The sequence below is a fragment of the Elephas maximus genome, chromosome 4, assembly GCF_024166365.1.
Source record: "Elephas maximus indicus isolate mEleMax1 chromosome 4, mEleMax1 primary haplotype, whole genome shotgun sequence".
Taxonomy (NCBI): Eukaryota; Metazoa; Chordata; class Mammalia; order Proboscidea; family Elephantidae; genus Elephas; species Elephas maximus.
The window spans coordinates 186,586,609-186,599,897 of NC_064822.1; the positions used below are offsets into that span (position 1 = coordinate 186,586,609).

At 52.7% G+C, this 13,289-nt stretch overlaps 1 protein-coding gene across 1 annotated transcript in view; it reads right to left on the reverse strand.

Annotated features, from left to right (window-relative positions):
* Positions 1-10,124, reverse strand: part of NFAM1 (NFAT activating protein with ITAM motif 1) — a 41,203-nt gene extending 31,079 nt beyond the window's left edge. The window contains exon 1 of the mRNA XM_049884542.1: positions 9,968-10,124. Within this exon, the coding sequence (XP_049740499.1) occupies positions 9,968-10,022 (55 nt within the window). The 5' untranslated portion in view covers positions 10,023-10,124. The remainder of the gene's footprint in view (positions 1-9,967) is intronic.
* Positions 10,125-13,289: the final 3,165 nt, after the last annotated feature.

Below are 13,289 nucleotides of genomic sequence, written 5' to 3' on the forward strand. Positions count from 1 at the left end.
CTGTGCCTGCCAGAGGAAGTTCACAAAGACCCTGTTGGCTGAGCTGTGCTTCTGCTGTTTCTGGCCTTGACCCTGCAGATCCCCCCCTCCTTGACTTTCCCTCTGGCTTCCTCAGCCCTGCAGCCTGCACTTTCCTCTGGCTTTCCTTACACAGTCCACTTCTTTAGGGTGGGTGCTTGTTCCTTGTAACTTGTCGCATGGCTCCCACTCATGGTGACTTTGCTTGCATCAGAACAAAACATTGCCTGGTCCTGTGCTATTCTCATGATGATTAGTATGTTTGAGCCCATTGTGTGGCTACTGTGGCAGTCCGTCTCACCGAGGGTTTCCCTTTTGTTCACAGACCCTCTGCAGATAGCCCCCAACTTACAACGGGTTCCATTCTGACTGCTCCATCCTAAGCCGGTTCTGACATAAGTCAAATAGCTCATTTTTTTTTTTTTTGGTTTTCATTACTATTGCCTTTTATTATAGTATCTTTATAAATCTGATCTTTATTTGTCTTTGGGGGTTGGAAACATTACATATGAAATTACAGATATATTTTAATACATACATACATATGTTAAAAAAATACAGAAATCATAAGAATTTACTCCAGTGTTGAAGAAGAGTTGGTAGACACTGGCACATTGTCAGTTGTGGTAATAACTCTACTTGTGGAAGCTTCTAGATTATCCCTGGGAATGGAGATGACTTTTCTGGTCAGAAAATTGGTGAGAGTTGTCCATAAGGTCCTTCTCTCTTTTTCTTCGTCTATTTCACGGTAACATCTTACAGCTTCCTGAACCGGCCTATCGACTTTAGAAAAGCAATCAGAGTTTGGGTCCATGTTTTCAAGCTACTGAAGCTCCTGATTTAGTTTAGAAAAAGCTCCAGTTGATACTTTCGCCGTAAATTTTTTTGACAACTTCTTTCCTTCCTCTTACTCATTATTTCTTTCCTCTTCAAAATCCACCAAGTCCTCATCTGTCAATTCCCCTTCTTTATGACCTGTGAGCTGTCCTACACCGGTGATATCAAGTTCTAAGCTCAGTGTTCTTGCCATATGGACAGTTTTTCACCCATCCCTTCCACCATATTATCCTGATCAAATGCTTGGAGCATGTTCACATAACTCAGCAATGTTTTCCAGATCCCCTGCCTGCTTTTTCCTGTAACTTCCTCCCAGGAAGATGCAATGTTGCAGCTACACTGATGGTTGTAAGTGTGATTCGTCACGACTTGAATACATCATAAGTCGGGGACTACCTCTACTTTACCAACCATGATCCTTCTCTAGCAATTGGTCTTTCCAGATAACTTGTCCAAAGTAAGCAAGACAAAGTCTCACCATCCTCATGTCTAAGAAATATCCTGGTTGTATTCCTTCTAAGATGGATTTGTTGGTTCTTTTGGCAGTCCATGGCATATTCAGTATTCTTCACGAACACCACAGTTTGAACCCTATGTATCACAACAGGATATTGCTTCCTTAACTCTACCCACACCCTCACCTGCCCCAGGTGAGTTCAGTCACACCCCACAGACCTCTAACATAAAGTGGCTCCCCTGTGCTTCCAACCACCGGCATACACCCATGAGACCTAGGCAACTGGATTTGTCAGGGACTGGGAGAGGGGGCCAGAAAGAGCCTAGCAGAGAAGATAGCCTATGACTTTGAGCTTGACAGACATGTAGGATGTCCCCAGATGGAGAGGACATCTTCCAGGCCAAGGGTGCAGCAGGAGCGAAGATTCAGAGGCTGGCTTCCTCAGGAACTGGGAGTTACCCAGCACGGCTCCAAAGTGGAGTTCCAGGGTGGGGCCAGGGGCCAGGGAGAGAAGGGCAGCTGGGCACCAGTAGGAAGGAAGGGTCTTATCTAAATGTACCTGCAGGGCCAGCGGACAGCAGTGAGGTTGTGTGCAATTGTGTTCTGTGGACTCCTTGGTGATTGTTCTTATTGTAATATGGTGGCATTGGACCTTGCCGAACTTTAGGAGGAGGAATGAGAAGAATCATTGGCCCAAAGCTGATTCCTATGAGGTGGAGGTCAGACATACCTCCACCCTCCAACCTTTTTACCAATTCTAACACCAGCTGTCCCTCCCACGCACTCTCTATTTCTCTGCTGGGTTTGATTAATTCGTTCTAATGGCTACACAGAACTCACAGACCATGCATACAATTATGGGGCTTACTAGGGAAGTAACAGTTTGCAATTCAGGATCAGGATCAACTTGAAAGTAAAGGGATATAGGATACACTTCGTCAGACAGGACAGCTTCCGACCAAGACAGCTTTCAGCAAATTCTTGGCCATGCTAGCCAGCAGGCTGTGATCCAGCTTCTGTCACCAGCCCTTGCTAGGGCCTGGCTTCTACTACCACTCGGGCAAGCATTACAGCTCTTTAGCTTTGCAAAGTGCCTAGAGGTACCCCACTCTGTCAGCAAATCTCCTGCCCGAAGGCACTCAGCTTTCTTGCTCCATGGGTTGGAAAGCCCACTGCACAGCCCACTGCAGCTGTCTAGTGCTGGCCTCCTGCCACATGTGCTGTCTCCTGGGTCTAGGAGGTTCTCAGTGCAGGAACCCTGGGTCCAAAGGACACGCTCTGCTCCAGGCTCTTCCTTTCGATGCTAGTGAGGTCCCCCTGAACCTCTGTGGGATTGGCTCTTTTATAAGCCTACTCTTCCCACCAAGACCACAAACTGACCGATCCCCTTGGTAGGCCACAGGCACCTTATATGCATAGTAAACCGTCCAATCCCTTTGCAAGATTGTGCTCTAGCAAATCATCTTGGCAGAACTACAAATCCAGGGCCAGAAAGGCCACATATAAAGAGAAACCCATTGCACTGCATGTATACACGTTGTCTCTGGATTCCCTCAGGCCTTAGGATAAGGTCCAAGAAAGGGCGTTGCCAACTCAAAAGGTGGCATGTTTTGACGCATTTGAACTGTAGTGTTGGTGAAGAATATTGAATATGCTGTGGACTGCCAGAAGAATGAACAAATCTGTCTTAGAAGAAATGCTCCTTAGAAGTGAGAATGGCAAGATTTCATCTTGCTTACTTTGGACACATCATCAAGAAAGACCAATCACTGGAAAAGGACATCATGTTTGGTAAAGTAGAGAGTCAGTGAAAATGAGGGAAACCTTCAATGAGATGTATTGACACAGTAGCCTCAACAATGGTCTCAAACATATCAAAGATCGTGGAGATGTCACAAGACTGGGCAACATTTCATTCTGTTACACATAAGTTTGCCATGTGTCGGAGCTGATTCCATGGCAACTAACAATAAGCATGTTTTGAATTTTGATACATGTTGCCAAGAGGCCTTCAGAGATGTGTCCATAAAGCCTATGACCAACCTGTAAGCTAGTACCTCCCTGACCATAGGAGAACTGGACCATTTGATGAAAGACCAACCCTGTTGTTGAGCCTGGGCTGCCCTCGGTGACACCCTACCACTGCTCGTCAGCAGCAAGCAAGATCTGGCCCAGAGCCTCACAGGGGCTCTGGCTTCTGCCCTCCTCTTTCTCATCCACAGCCCCACGCAGTCCTCAGGCAAGAGAGGAACAGATACCACACCAGGCCCACCACACGCCCCTTTCCGCTTTTCCAGGCTCCCTGCGCAACTTTCAATTCCCCAACCCCCAGGCACGACTCATCAGATAGACCCTGGAGGCCAAGAACAGCCAGGTCCTGCAGCCCCTACTCCATGCCAGCCTTCCTGCTGGACACGGCTGGGAGGGGTGACTCTGGCCTGGCCCTGCCTTCCAGGAACTCACATTCTGGCAAAGGCAGTGTCAGGGCTATGTCTTGGGTGTGTTCAGGGGGCAGGAGTCACTGTTGCCTGCAGTGGGGAGGCTGTGGTGAGATCCTGGACCTTTGAGGATCTTGAGTCCTGGGGGTGGCTAGAGAAGACAATGGCAGCAGGGGCCAGAGGGGCCGGGTGTGCCAGGTACACACTCACCCTGCCCTGGGGAGTTAGGCCCTGAGTCCTGTAGGTCACTGTGTCCTTCTCACCCCGACCTGAAGGCCGATACCTCTGAGGGTCTCAGGGTGGCTAGCCTTGAGGCCATTGGTGGTACTAGATGTGCCTCCCTGCTGTCGGTGCAGAAGGAGGGTGCTAAGCTCCAGGGCACGGTGAGGAAGCGGAAGAGTGGAGCGGTTGGGCTAACCAAGCTCTTCTAGGATCAACCCAGGCCCAAACCCAGAAACACTGCCTACTGACCTCACGTCCACTCCCTTGCCCCCTACCCCAGTGCTGCGCCTACACTCCCACGAACATGTCCCCCACCTAAACCCACAGCGTGTGGTGGGTCAGATTCTGTTTCTGGTCCACGTTCACTGAGCACTCCTGCACCAGGAGTACTGCCTAGACTTTCTGTCTCTTCCTCTCTTCCTCCAGGCACCTCTCCTGGTGATGCCTCCTTCCACTCTCTCAGAGCTGGTTCTGGGGTTGTCTGTGGCTGAGGGAATTCACCCCGTTATGCTAGGAGTTGACTGAGTTCGCAAGTACCCCCTCTGGAAGTTCGCTGTCCGGGTGGGAGGCGGACAGGGAAGACAGAAGTAGCCTCACGGGAAAACGTCCCCTAATCGGTGTGCCCACAGACCACACGCAGTGTTCGCAGCCCAAGCTGGGAGCCCAGCAGATAAAGAAATGGCAGCATACGCATTGAATGGCACCCTCCACAACAAGGATCCCCACGTGTTTTCGGTAAAGGGCTGAGGAGTAAATATTTTAGGCTTGGCAGGCCAGGCGTCTTTGAAACAATTGCCCCAATCTGCCATAGACAATATGTGAACAATGAGAGTGGCTGGGTTACAATAAAACTTTATTTATAGACATGGAATTTGTAATTTTGTACAATTTTCACATGTCATGGAATTTTCTTTTGAGTTTTTCAACCATTAAAAATAAAAAAACCAGGCTTAGCTCACAGGCCATACAAAAACAGGCGGTGGCCTGGATTTGGCCCACGGGCCGTGATTTGAGACCCCTGGTCTATGGCAACAAAAAGTAAGCAAACTACAGCTGCATCGTTGACTAAAACCAACCAGCTGCCGTCGTGATTTTCTGACTCACGGCGACCCCATGTGTGTCAGAGTAAAACTGTGCTCCACAGAGTTTTCCATGGCTGAATTTTCAGAAATATTTACCGCCAGGGCTTTCTTCCAAGGTGCCTCAGGGTGACCTCCAATCGTCAGCCGAGGGCATTAACCGTTTGCACCTCCCAGGGACTCCCACCATCGACTAGATATATCTTAAAAGAGCTAATGTTTCGTGAAAGAAGCAGGTCGCAAGAGAATACACACAGTGTCATTCAGACTATATAAAGTTCAAAACCCGGCAAAACTAGTCTGTACAGTTTAGGGATAAGTAATAAATGATGAAACTAAAAAGACATGCCAGGAAGCTAGTGTCCTAAAAGTCAGAAGGGTGGTCCCTCTGAGGGGAGGAAGGGCTGTCTTTGGCGTGAGGGAAGGCGGCTCTGTGGCACTGGCAAGTTTCTCTTTCTGACCCAGGTGGTGGTTCCACAGACTTTGTTTTATAGTATTTATTACACAACACTGTACTTTTCTGTGTCTGTATTATATCTCACGCCACCATCCGTCTGTGAGTTTGTTGTACTGTGGTGGCTTGCCTGTTATTGTGACGCTGGAAGCTATGTCACCATATTCCAAATATCAGCAGGGTCACCCATGGTAGACAGGTTTCAGCAGAGTGTCTAGACTAAGACAGAGTAGGAAGAAAAGCCTGGCCATCTACTTCCGAAGATGAGCCGAGGAAAACAGAACATTGTCTAATTTGTTTGCTTTGGACAGGTCACGTCATCAGGAGGGATCAGTCACTAGAAGATGACATGGTGTTTGGTGAAGGAAGGCCAGCGAGGGCGGGGGAGACCCTTGTTGAGATGCACTGGTACCATAGATGTAATGATGGTCTCAGACATGCTGGCGATCATGAAGATGACTCAAGACTGGGCAACACTTTGTTCCGTTGTACAAGGATCGCTATGAGCCGGAGCCGACTTGATGGCCCTATCTATTTCTCTACCTTTTATATCTCACAATTAGAAAAGAGAAAGCAATGATGATATAACCTATCGGACCAGCGCCTGAACCCCTACCTGACAGGTATTTATAATCCACTCAGAAAGGTTTCATATCCCACTGCTTGGTCCATCAGAACCTCTCACTGTCCACTCCCCGCTCTGTTTTCCTGCCTTCCATCGTTATTCATGCTGGACCTGCCCGTACCCTCCAGCTCTGGCCTCCTCCCCCGCGCACCTAGTTGGCTCTTTACCAGGACTAGACAAAGATGAAAAGCAGGGGCCGATGGTGACAGAGGCCGGAGCTGCAGAAGAGAGGCAGGAAAAGGCAGTGGCTGCTGACCGTCCTTAAGGTGACAAAGGAAGCAGTGAGTGGCACCTGAGCCCAGAGAAGCGGGGAGGGCAAGCCAACCTGGTCAGTAACTTACCCCCAGCCATGTTCTGGGCCAAGTCTCATGGTCTCCATGAGACTGAGAGTGGGGCTGTGGCCTGTTCCCTCCCTGTCCCCCCAGTGCCTAGAGCTGGTCCTCCCCAAGGATTTCTGAGAAATAAATACAGCCAAGAGGCTGGAAAGGCCCAGAAGAGAAAGGGAACTGACGTTTGATGAGGGAACTGAGGCTCAGAAAGGTTATGTAACTTGCCCAAGGTCACACAGCATTCAAGAGAAGGAGGCTGGACTCAAACTCAGGTCTGTCTGGTCCCAAAGCCCTTGGGAGTGACTGAGGCCTGGTGGAAGTAGGGTGAGACAGGTGCCATGGGCTTGGATGGCTTGCCTTTTATGGGAGAGCAGCTGCCCATGAGACTATCAGTGCCTTCGGGACCTCTGAAAAGAGTGGAGTTTGTAGAGAGCTCAGGAGACCAGGAGAAGGAGGAGGAGGGCTGGGAGCAAGCGAGGTCCTGGGGCTCAATCCCAGAGTGGGCTGGAGAACAGCAGAAAGTACGGGGTGACTCCAAAGGAGAGCCAGTGGGTGTTGTCAAGGTTCAGAGCAGGTCTGAGCAAATTTCACATTTTGATTGGCTTTACTAGGCTGGCAGGTGGCTGATATTCATTGCGCACTAAGCACAGAGCCAGCACTACGTCCTCAGGACATCCTGCGAGGCAGGCATTGTCATTGTAGCCATTGAATAGATGAGGCAATTGAGGCACCGCTACATTAAGTGACATGCCCAGGGCCCCGAGGTGAGCAACAGAGCTCAGATTCAAGCCCAGGCTGAACACTCCTGGCCTGCACCCTTAACCCCAGATCATACATGGTTCAGGGACACCACACATACACGGTGACCCTGGACCTCAGTGAGGACTCTGCCTCTGAGATTCCCTGAGGACACAGCTCAGAGCAACAGTTGTGTCTGGTGCTGGCAGGCGGAGAGGACGTGGCTGCACCACGGCTGATGATGGCTGAAGTCAGGGGGGTTTTGGAGGCTGTGGAGGAAGTGGGATTCCTGCCATTAAACCCCTGGAAGCTCAGGGAAAAGAGAATGGGGGAGGGGCACGCAGCGATAGAGAAACAAAGCCGGACCCCCAGCCCCCCAGTAGGACCAGGAAATAAAGGGGCCTGCCTGCCGCTCTCCAGGGTTCCATGAGACCCATGTGGGTTTTCACCTCTTATGAAAGAGCCCAAGGAACTTCTCTTTTGTAAAACCACTTTCGGCAATAGGGGAAAAGGTTGTTTCTCTTTGCAGTGGAGGCTGTTACAAAACAGCTTGTGGGCTGCCGGCGCCCCACAAAGCCTCTTCTCCTTAGTTTCTGGCAGAGGCAGGTTAACTAATAAGCAAAGTAAGCACCGGCTTACTTGTGCTTACTTACTAATCCATAGGGAACAATTTCACGTGGGTTTCACATCTTTGATTTGATGCAAAGTGTGTGAAACTGTTCACTACAGATTGGTGAGTAAGCACAAGTAAGCCCGTGCTTACCTTGCTTGCTGTACCCCGTTCCCTGTCAGGGATTGTACATTTGAGGAGGCTTTGGTTTTGTAGGAAGACGCTGTGGGATTGGGAGAGAGACAGATGCCAGCCTAGAAGCAGAATCTTTGAGGTGGTGAAAAAATGTGAAATTGTTCACTACAGATTAGTAAGGGATCACAGGTAAGCCCTGGCGGCGTGGTGGTGACGAGCTCACCGGCTAACCAAAATGTTGGCAGTTCGAATCCACCAGGCGCTCCTTGGAAACCCTATGGAGCAGTTCTACTCTGTCCTATAGGGTTGCTATGAATTGGAATTGACCTGATGGCAACGGGGTTTTTACCTTACTTATGGAGGACTCTGACACAGGTTACCCGGATGTACCTGGTTTCCTCTTGGGGAGGAGGACCACACAGAGAGAAATGACGGGAACTTGGGGAAATGAGGTTAAAGATAGCCAAGGGTGAGGTCAGGGGCGTTGTCACCAACAAGCCATACATCTGGGGGCCGTCACTGGCGGGGTGGAGAAAGGGACACAGGATGAGATGGATGCACTCACAAAGGGCCTGTGGTGGGGACAGGTCAGCGTGTGCCCCCCAGGGGGTGACATTTTTCTGTGAAGAATGATCTTTGCAAAGAGAGTTGAGGAGGAGCCCCCAAGCCCATCAGCTGAGGCCCTGGCTCCAGGCTCGGGCCGACCTGGGTCTGAACCTGCGTCTGCTCACCCCATAGGCCTTGGGAAAGTCACTTGGGATCCTTGGCCTCAATTTCCCTGTCCTCAAAGTAGTGCTAATGAGGATACTGCATACCCTGAGGGGGGCTACAAGGGTGGGCTGAGTGAGTGGGAAGCACCGAGCACCGTGAAACCAGTTAAAACCAGTTGTCATCCAGTTGGCTCCGACTCATGACTCACGGCGACCCCATGTGTGTCAGAACAGAACTGTGCTCCATAGGGTTTTCAGTGTCTGGTTTTTCAGAAATAGACCACCAGGCCTTTCTCCCAAGGCACCTCTGTGTGGACTTGAACCACTAACCTTTTGGTTAGCAGCCAATCATATTCACTGTCTGCACCACCCGGAGACATCTAGCATAGTGTAAGTGCCCCATAGAGGTGAGTTTGTGATGATGATAATAATTGTCATTACTTATGGTATAAATGAAAGGCAAGGGGTGAAGTCAAATGGGGAAAGTTGAAGTGAATGTGAAAGACTGGAGCCTAGCCTCCACCCTGGAATGGAAGAGGCTGGCAGATGCCCAGGCCAGGGAGGGACAGAGAGCAAGAACCTACTCAGCAGTGCCCCCAGTGAGACTGGGCAGAAGGGAGCACTCCTGGGGGCTCTCTGACCTGGGTGAACTCGCCCGAGGACCAGGATCCAGGCCACCCGGCAACTGAGGTTTTCTGGGGTCAGAAAGGGGGATCAGTATGGACCCCTGAAAACACGTATCTTTTGTGATAAGGACTTGGCCTCTGGTTGTACTTCAGGAAGCAGGGGTGCCACCCTCTCTGATGACAGAGACAGTCTTGTATCCCCAGGGTGCAGTGCTCTGTGGCTGGCTGCTGGCCTCCCTGCCTCTCCATGGTGAACCCCAGCAGGAATACCAAAGATGGCTCTGCCGCAGTTTCAAATCCGAGAACTACCTGTCCCCCCCATCCCCCCAGTTCCACCGCAGTGGCATTCGTGGCTGATTGCTCGGGCGGCGGGCTGTCTGTCCCCACTAACCCCTGGTCCTTCTGGCCACAGGAACACCCACCTACCTCCTTCAAGTACCTCAGAGGTCAGGCTGTGCCTGGAAGGAGGCTGTTAACACAGCCCTGTGGGGTAAGGACTGCTCCCACCCCTCTCAAAGCCACCTTGGCAAGGCATTAGCTAAACATCTTCTGGGTCCCTGAAGGTTTCCCCTGTGAAGTCTGTGATGTTCAAACAGCAGCCAGCAAGTCCCCAGAGACAGGTCCCAGGAATTAGCCACGTAGCTGTGTGATGTGCCAAGTGAGAGGACGTGCGAAGGAGACAGACATACCTCCGAGCTGCAGGGTCCAGGAGAACAGGAGCAAACCCAGGAGCCTGGAGGTCATGAGTGGGCCGCGTGGGCGCCGGGGGTCCAGGGCGGACCCACCGCCACAGAGACCAGGTCTCTTCGTGGGGAAGGCTGGGGTCCCTGTCCCTCCTTCCTCTTTTGTTCCTGGAAAGGACAGCCCGCTGGCAGCAGCAGTTCCCCTTCTGGCGCGCCAGGCTCCTCCCCGGCGCCCTGATGCTTCCTCAGGCCTCCCTCAGTCTCCTATACTCACCCCGGATTTTCAGCTCTAAGCCTGACTGCAGCACCCTGGCTGGGCGGGCTGGCACATGAGGAATCAGGGCCCAGGCTTGTCCAGGCCACACAGCCGGGAGGAGAGCTGGGCTGGGCCCGGGGCCTCCGGAAGCCAGAGCCCTCTCCGCCCTCCTGGGAGCCTTTGTGGAGGTAGCCGGCCCAGAGTGCTTCAGGTGACAGAGAAGGCCACAGAGCTCCCAGGAGTAACTCAAGGCTCAGTTAAGTGCCTCGCTTCTGAAACCCTTTGAAGACAAAGACCACATTCACCCAAACTTCCCCTCCAAGAGATTCCAGGACCCTTTGATAATGTGCTTATCAAAGAGGAGGGGGTGGGGGTCGAAGTGGTTAGGGGAATAGGGGAAGAGGCAGGCTGTCAGGGGAAGGGGCAGGGTCTACACTTCTCAACTCCTGAGAATGTCCAACGCCTCTTGGTGGCAGCTGCCTGGCGTTGGCCAGCGAGGGCCACCATGGGCCCTGCCACAGAGGCTCAGGGACACCGCCACCCACCACCGCAAATGCCACTCCTTCCTGTGGCTTCCCTAAACCTTCACCCCCCCACCCAGTGAGACACACAAATGCTTCCCCATCTGGCTCCGCGTGGCAGCCCCCACCACGCAGGCGTTTAATTGTTCAATGCCGGCCCCTGTCTCCCACAAGGCGGGGGCTCTCACCCTCAGTACCATCCGGCCCAGCACCAGGCCAAGCAGAGAGTTTAGCTGGAGGGGGTGTGGGGACCGATGTGCTTGAAGGAAGGGGGGCCGAGGGGCTGTGTGGGAGGGTCTGGCACCCCAACATGCAGAGGGAGCAGGAGGAAGCAGATGCTAGGCGCTTGCTGTGAGTTGAATTGAGTCCCCCAGAAGAGATGTGTACCCCTGTACCTGTGAACGGGGCCTTCCCTGGAAACAGTTTGGCAGATGTAATTAGTTCCCATGGAGCAGAGTGGGTCCTGATCCAATCTGTGTGGAGTCGTTATAGAAGAGAAGAGACAGGGAGACTGAGGCAGGAATGATGCCACAAGCCAAGGAACGTCTGGGGCCATCAGAAGCTGGGAGACGAGGAAGGGTCTTCCCCTAGAGCCTTCGGAGAGAGCGTGGCCCTGCCGACACCCTGGATTTAGGCTCCCACCCCCCAGAACTGTGAGACCATACAGTTCTCTTGCTTTAAGCGCCGGCGTGTGGTCCCTGGTTACAGCAGCTTTAGGAAGCTCATCCTGCACTTTCTAACTCTTCCTCACCTAGTGCCCACCGACCCTTGGGATAAATGTTATTATCCAAGTTCTACAAAAGAGAAAACAACAGCCCCGAGTGGCTAAGCAATTTGCCCGTTCAAGGTGGTGGGTGGGTCAGGATCTGCCCCCAGGTGGTGGGATGCTGAGTCTTTCTCCCCACCCCCTGCTGCCTCCTCACCTGGGCCCAGGTGCCTTGCCTGCAGCCCCCCGTGATGGCACAGCACCGTCCAGTTTGGGTGTGTGGCCCAAATCCCGACTGCTCTCCCTGGGCTGTTTTGCAGATGAACGAGGAGAGCCATTTCCCACCACCTCCAGGAGGACCCAGGCTGGTGCGGGACACCCACCAGGTGAGGAAGACAGATGAGCAGAAGACAGTCTCACTGTCGTGGGAGCAAGGGGGCCGCGGTATTGACTGTTGATCCATCACTATGATGCATGATCACATGTGTCACAGATAATCTGCTTCACGCTGTGCCCGAGATCCTGGGGTGCGGGCTGTCTAAGCGCGATGCCGTGGTGATAGACGTCACGTTAGCGCTCACACTCCCAGGGAGCCCTGTGAAGGCATCGGCCTGTGCTGCCGTGCAGCTCTTTATGGCTTGGTGTCGGGACGAGGCAGAGATGCCAGGCAATGCTGGCACTGCCTCCGCTTCAGCCCCAGGTGCCAGCTCTTTGCTGCTTGCCTGCCTGCCCTGGTGCTGCCCTGCCTCGTGGACAAAGACCTCCAGGTCCCCCCACCCGGTCGTGCTCTTCATGCTCCAGCCCTGCACTCCTGGAGCCCCCAGCCCCCTGTACACCTGGAACTTGGACTTTTGGCTGCCGAGTCTCCTGTTGGCTTCACTCATCTTAGCATGTCCTATGGCTAGCACAGAGCTGCCATGTGGTATGTGTCCATACATATTGGGAAATGAGTGTATGGACGGATGGACGGTCGGATGGACGGAACGATGGTTGGATGGATGGGTGGATGGATGGGTGGGTGGATGGGTGGATTGGTTGGGTGGATTGGATGGGTGGATGGATGGATAGATGGACGGACGGATGGACGGATGGATGGATGGATGGAAGGGTGGGTGGGTGGGTGGGTGTAAAGTGGGGCTTCCAGGCTGGTGGGAAGATGAGTGCCTAACATTGCACCTGGCACATAGCAGGCCCTCACCAGGTCCCAGTGGGATGGCTGGGCTCTGGGGGTGGAGTGGGAGGAGGGCTGCAGAGCACCAGGTGGAGTGTGACTAGAGAAGAAGAGGCTGGGGTCCTGGGTTATTCTCAACTTCTGAGACACCTTGCCCCACAGCCTCCTGGGAAGAGGCAGGGGTGGCCCTGGGCAGGGAGCCCGGTCTGGCCCTGATTAGCCCCAGGAACCAGGATCATGGAAACGAAACCACAGCACATTCAGAAACCTCGTTTTTGTCAAAATTTTGATCTCCTTTCCAGCAAGGTTTTTGCTCAAGCGGCTGCTAAGCAGTGAACTTGCTGCTCTTGGATCTGTCTGCTTCTCTCACCCCGTGTCCTCCCGGGGACTGCAGATAAGCCAATCAAAGGCCCCAGAGGCTGAAGGAGGAACAGAGGGAACATGGCTCTGCTAGGCTTCCCAACACATTTTAGCCACTTGCTCACTTCCAATCAGCCACCCGTCGGTCTTTCTGTCCACCCATCTCTCCATTCATTTGTCCATCCATCCATCCACCCACCCATCTACCCACCGCCCATCCACTCATCCATCCACCCACCCATCCATCCATCCATCCAGTCATCCACCCATCATCCATTCATCTATTTGTCCATCCATCCAGCCACCCACTCATC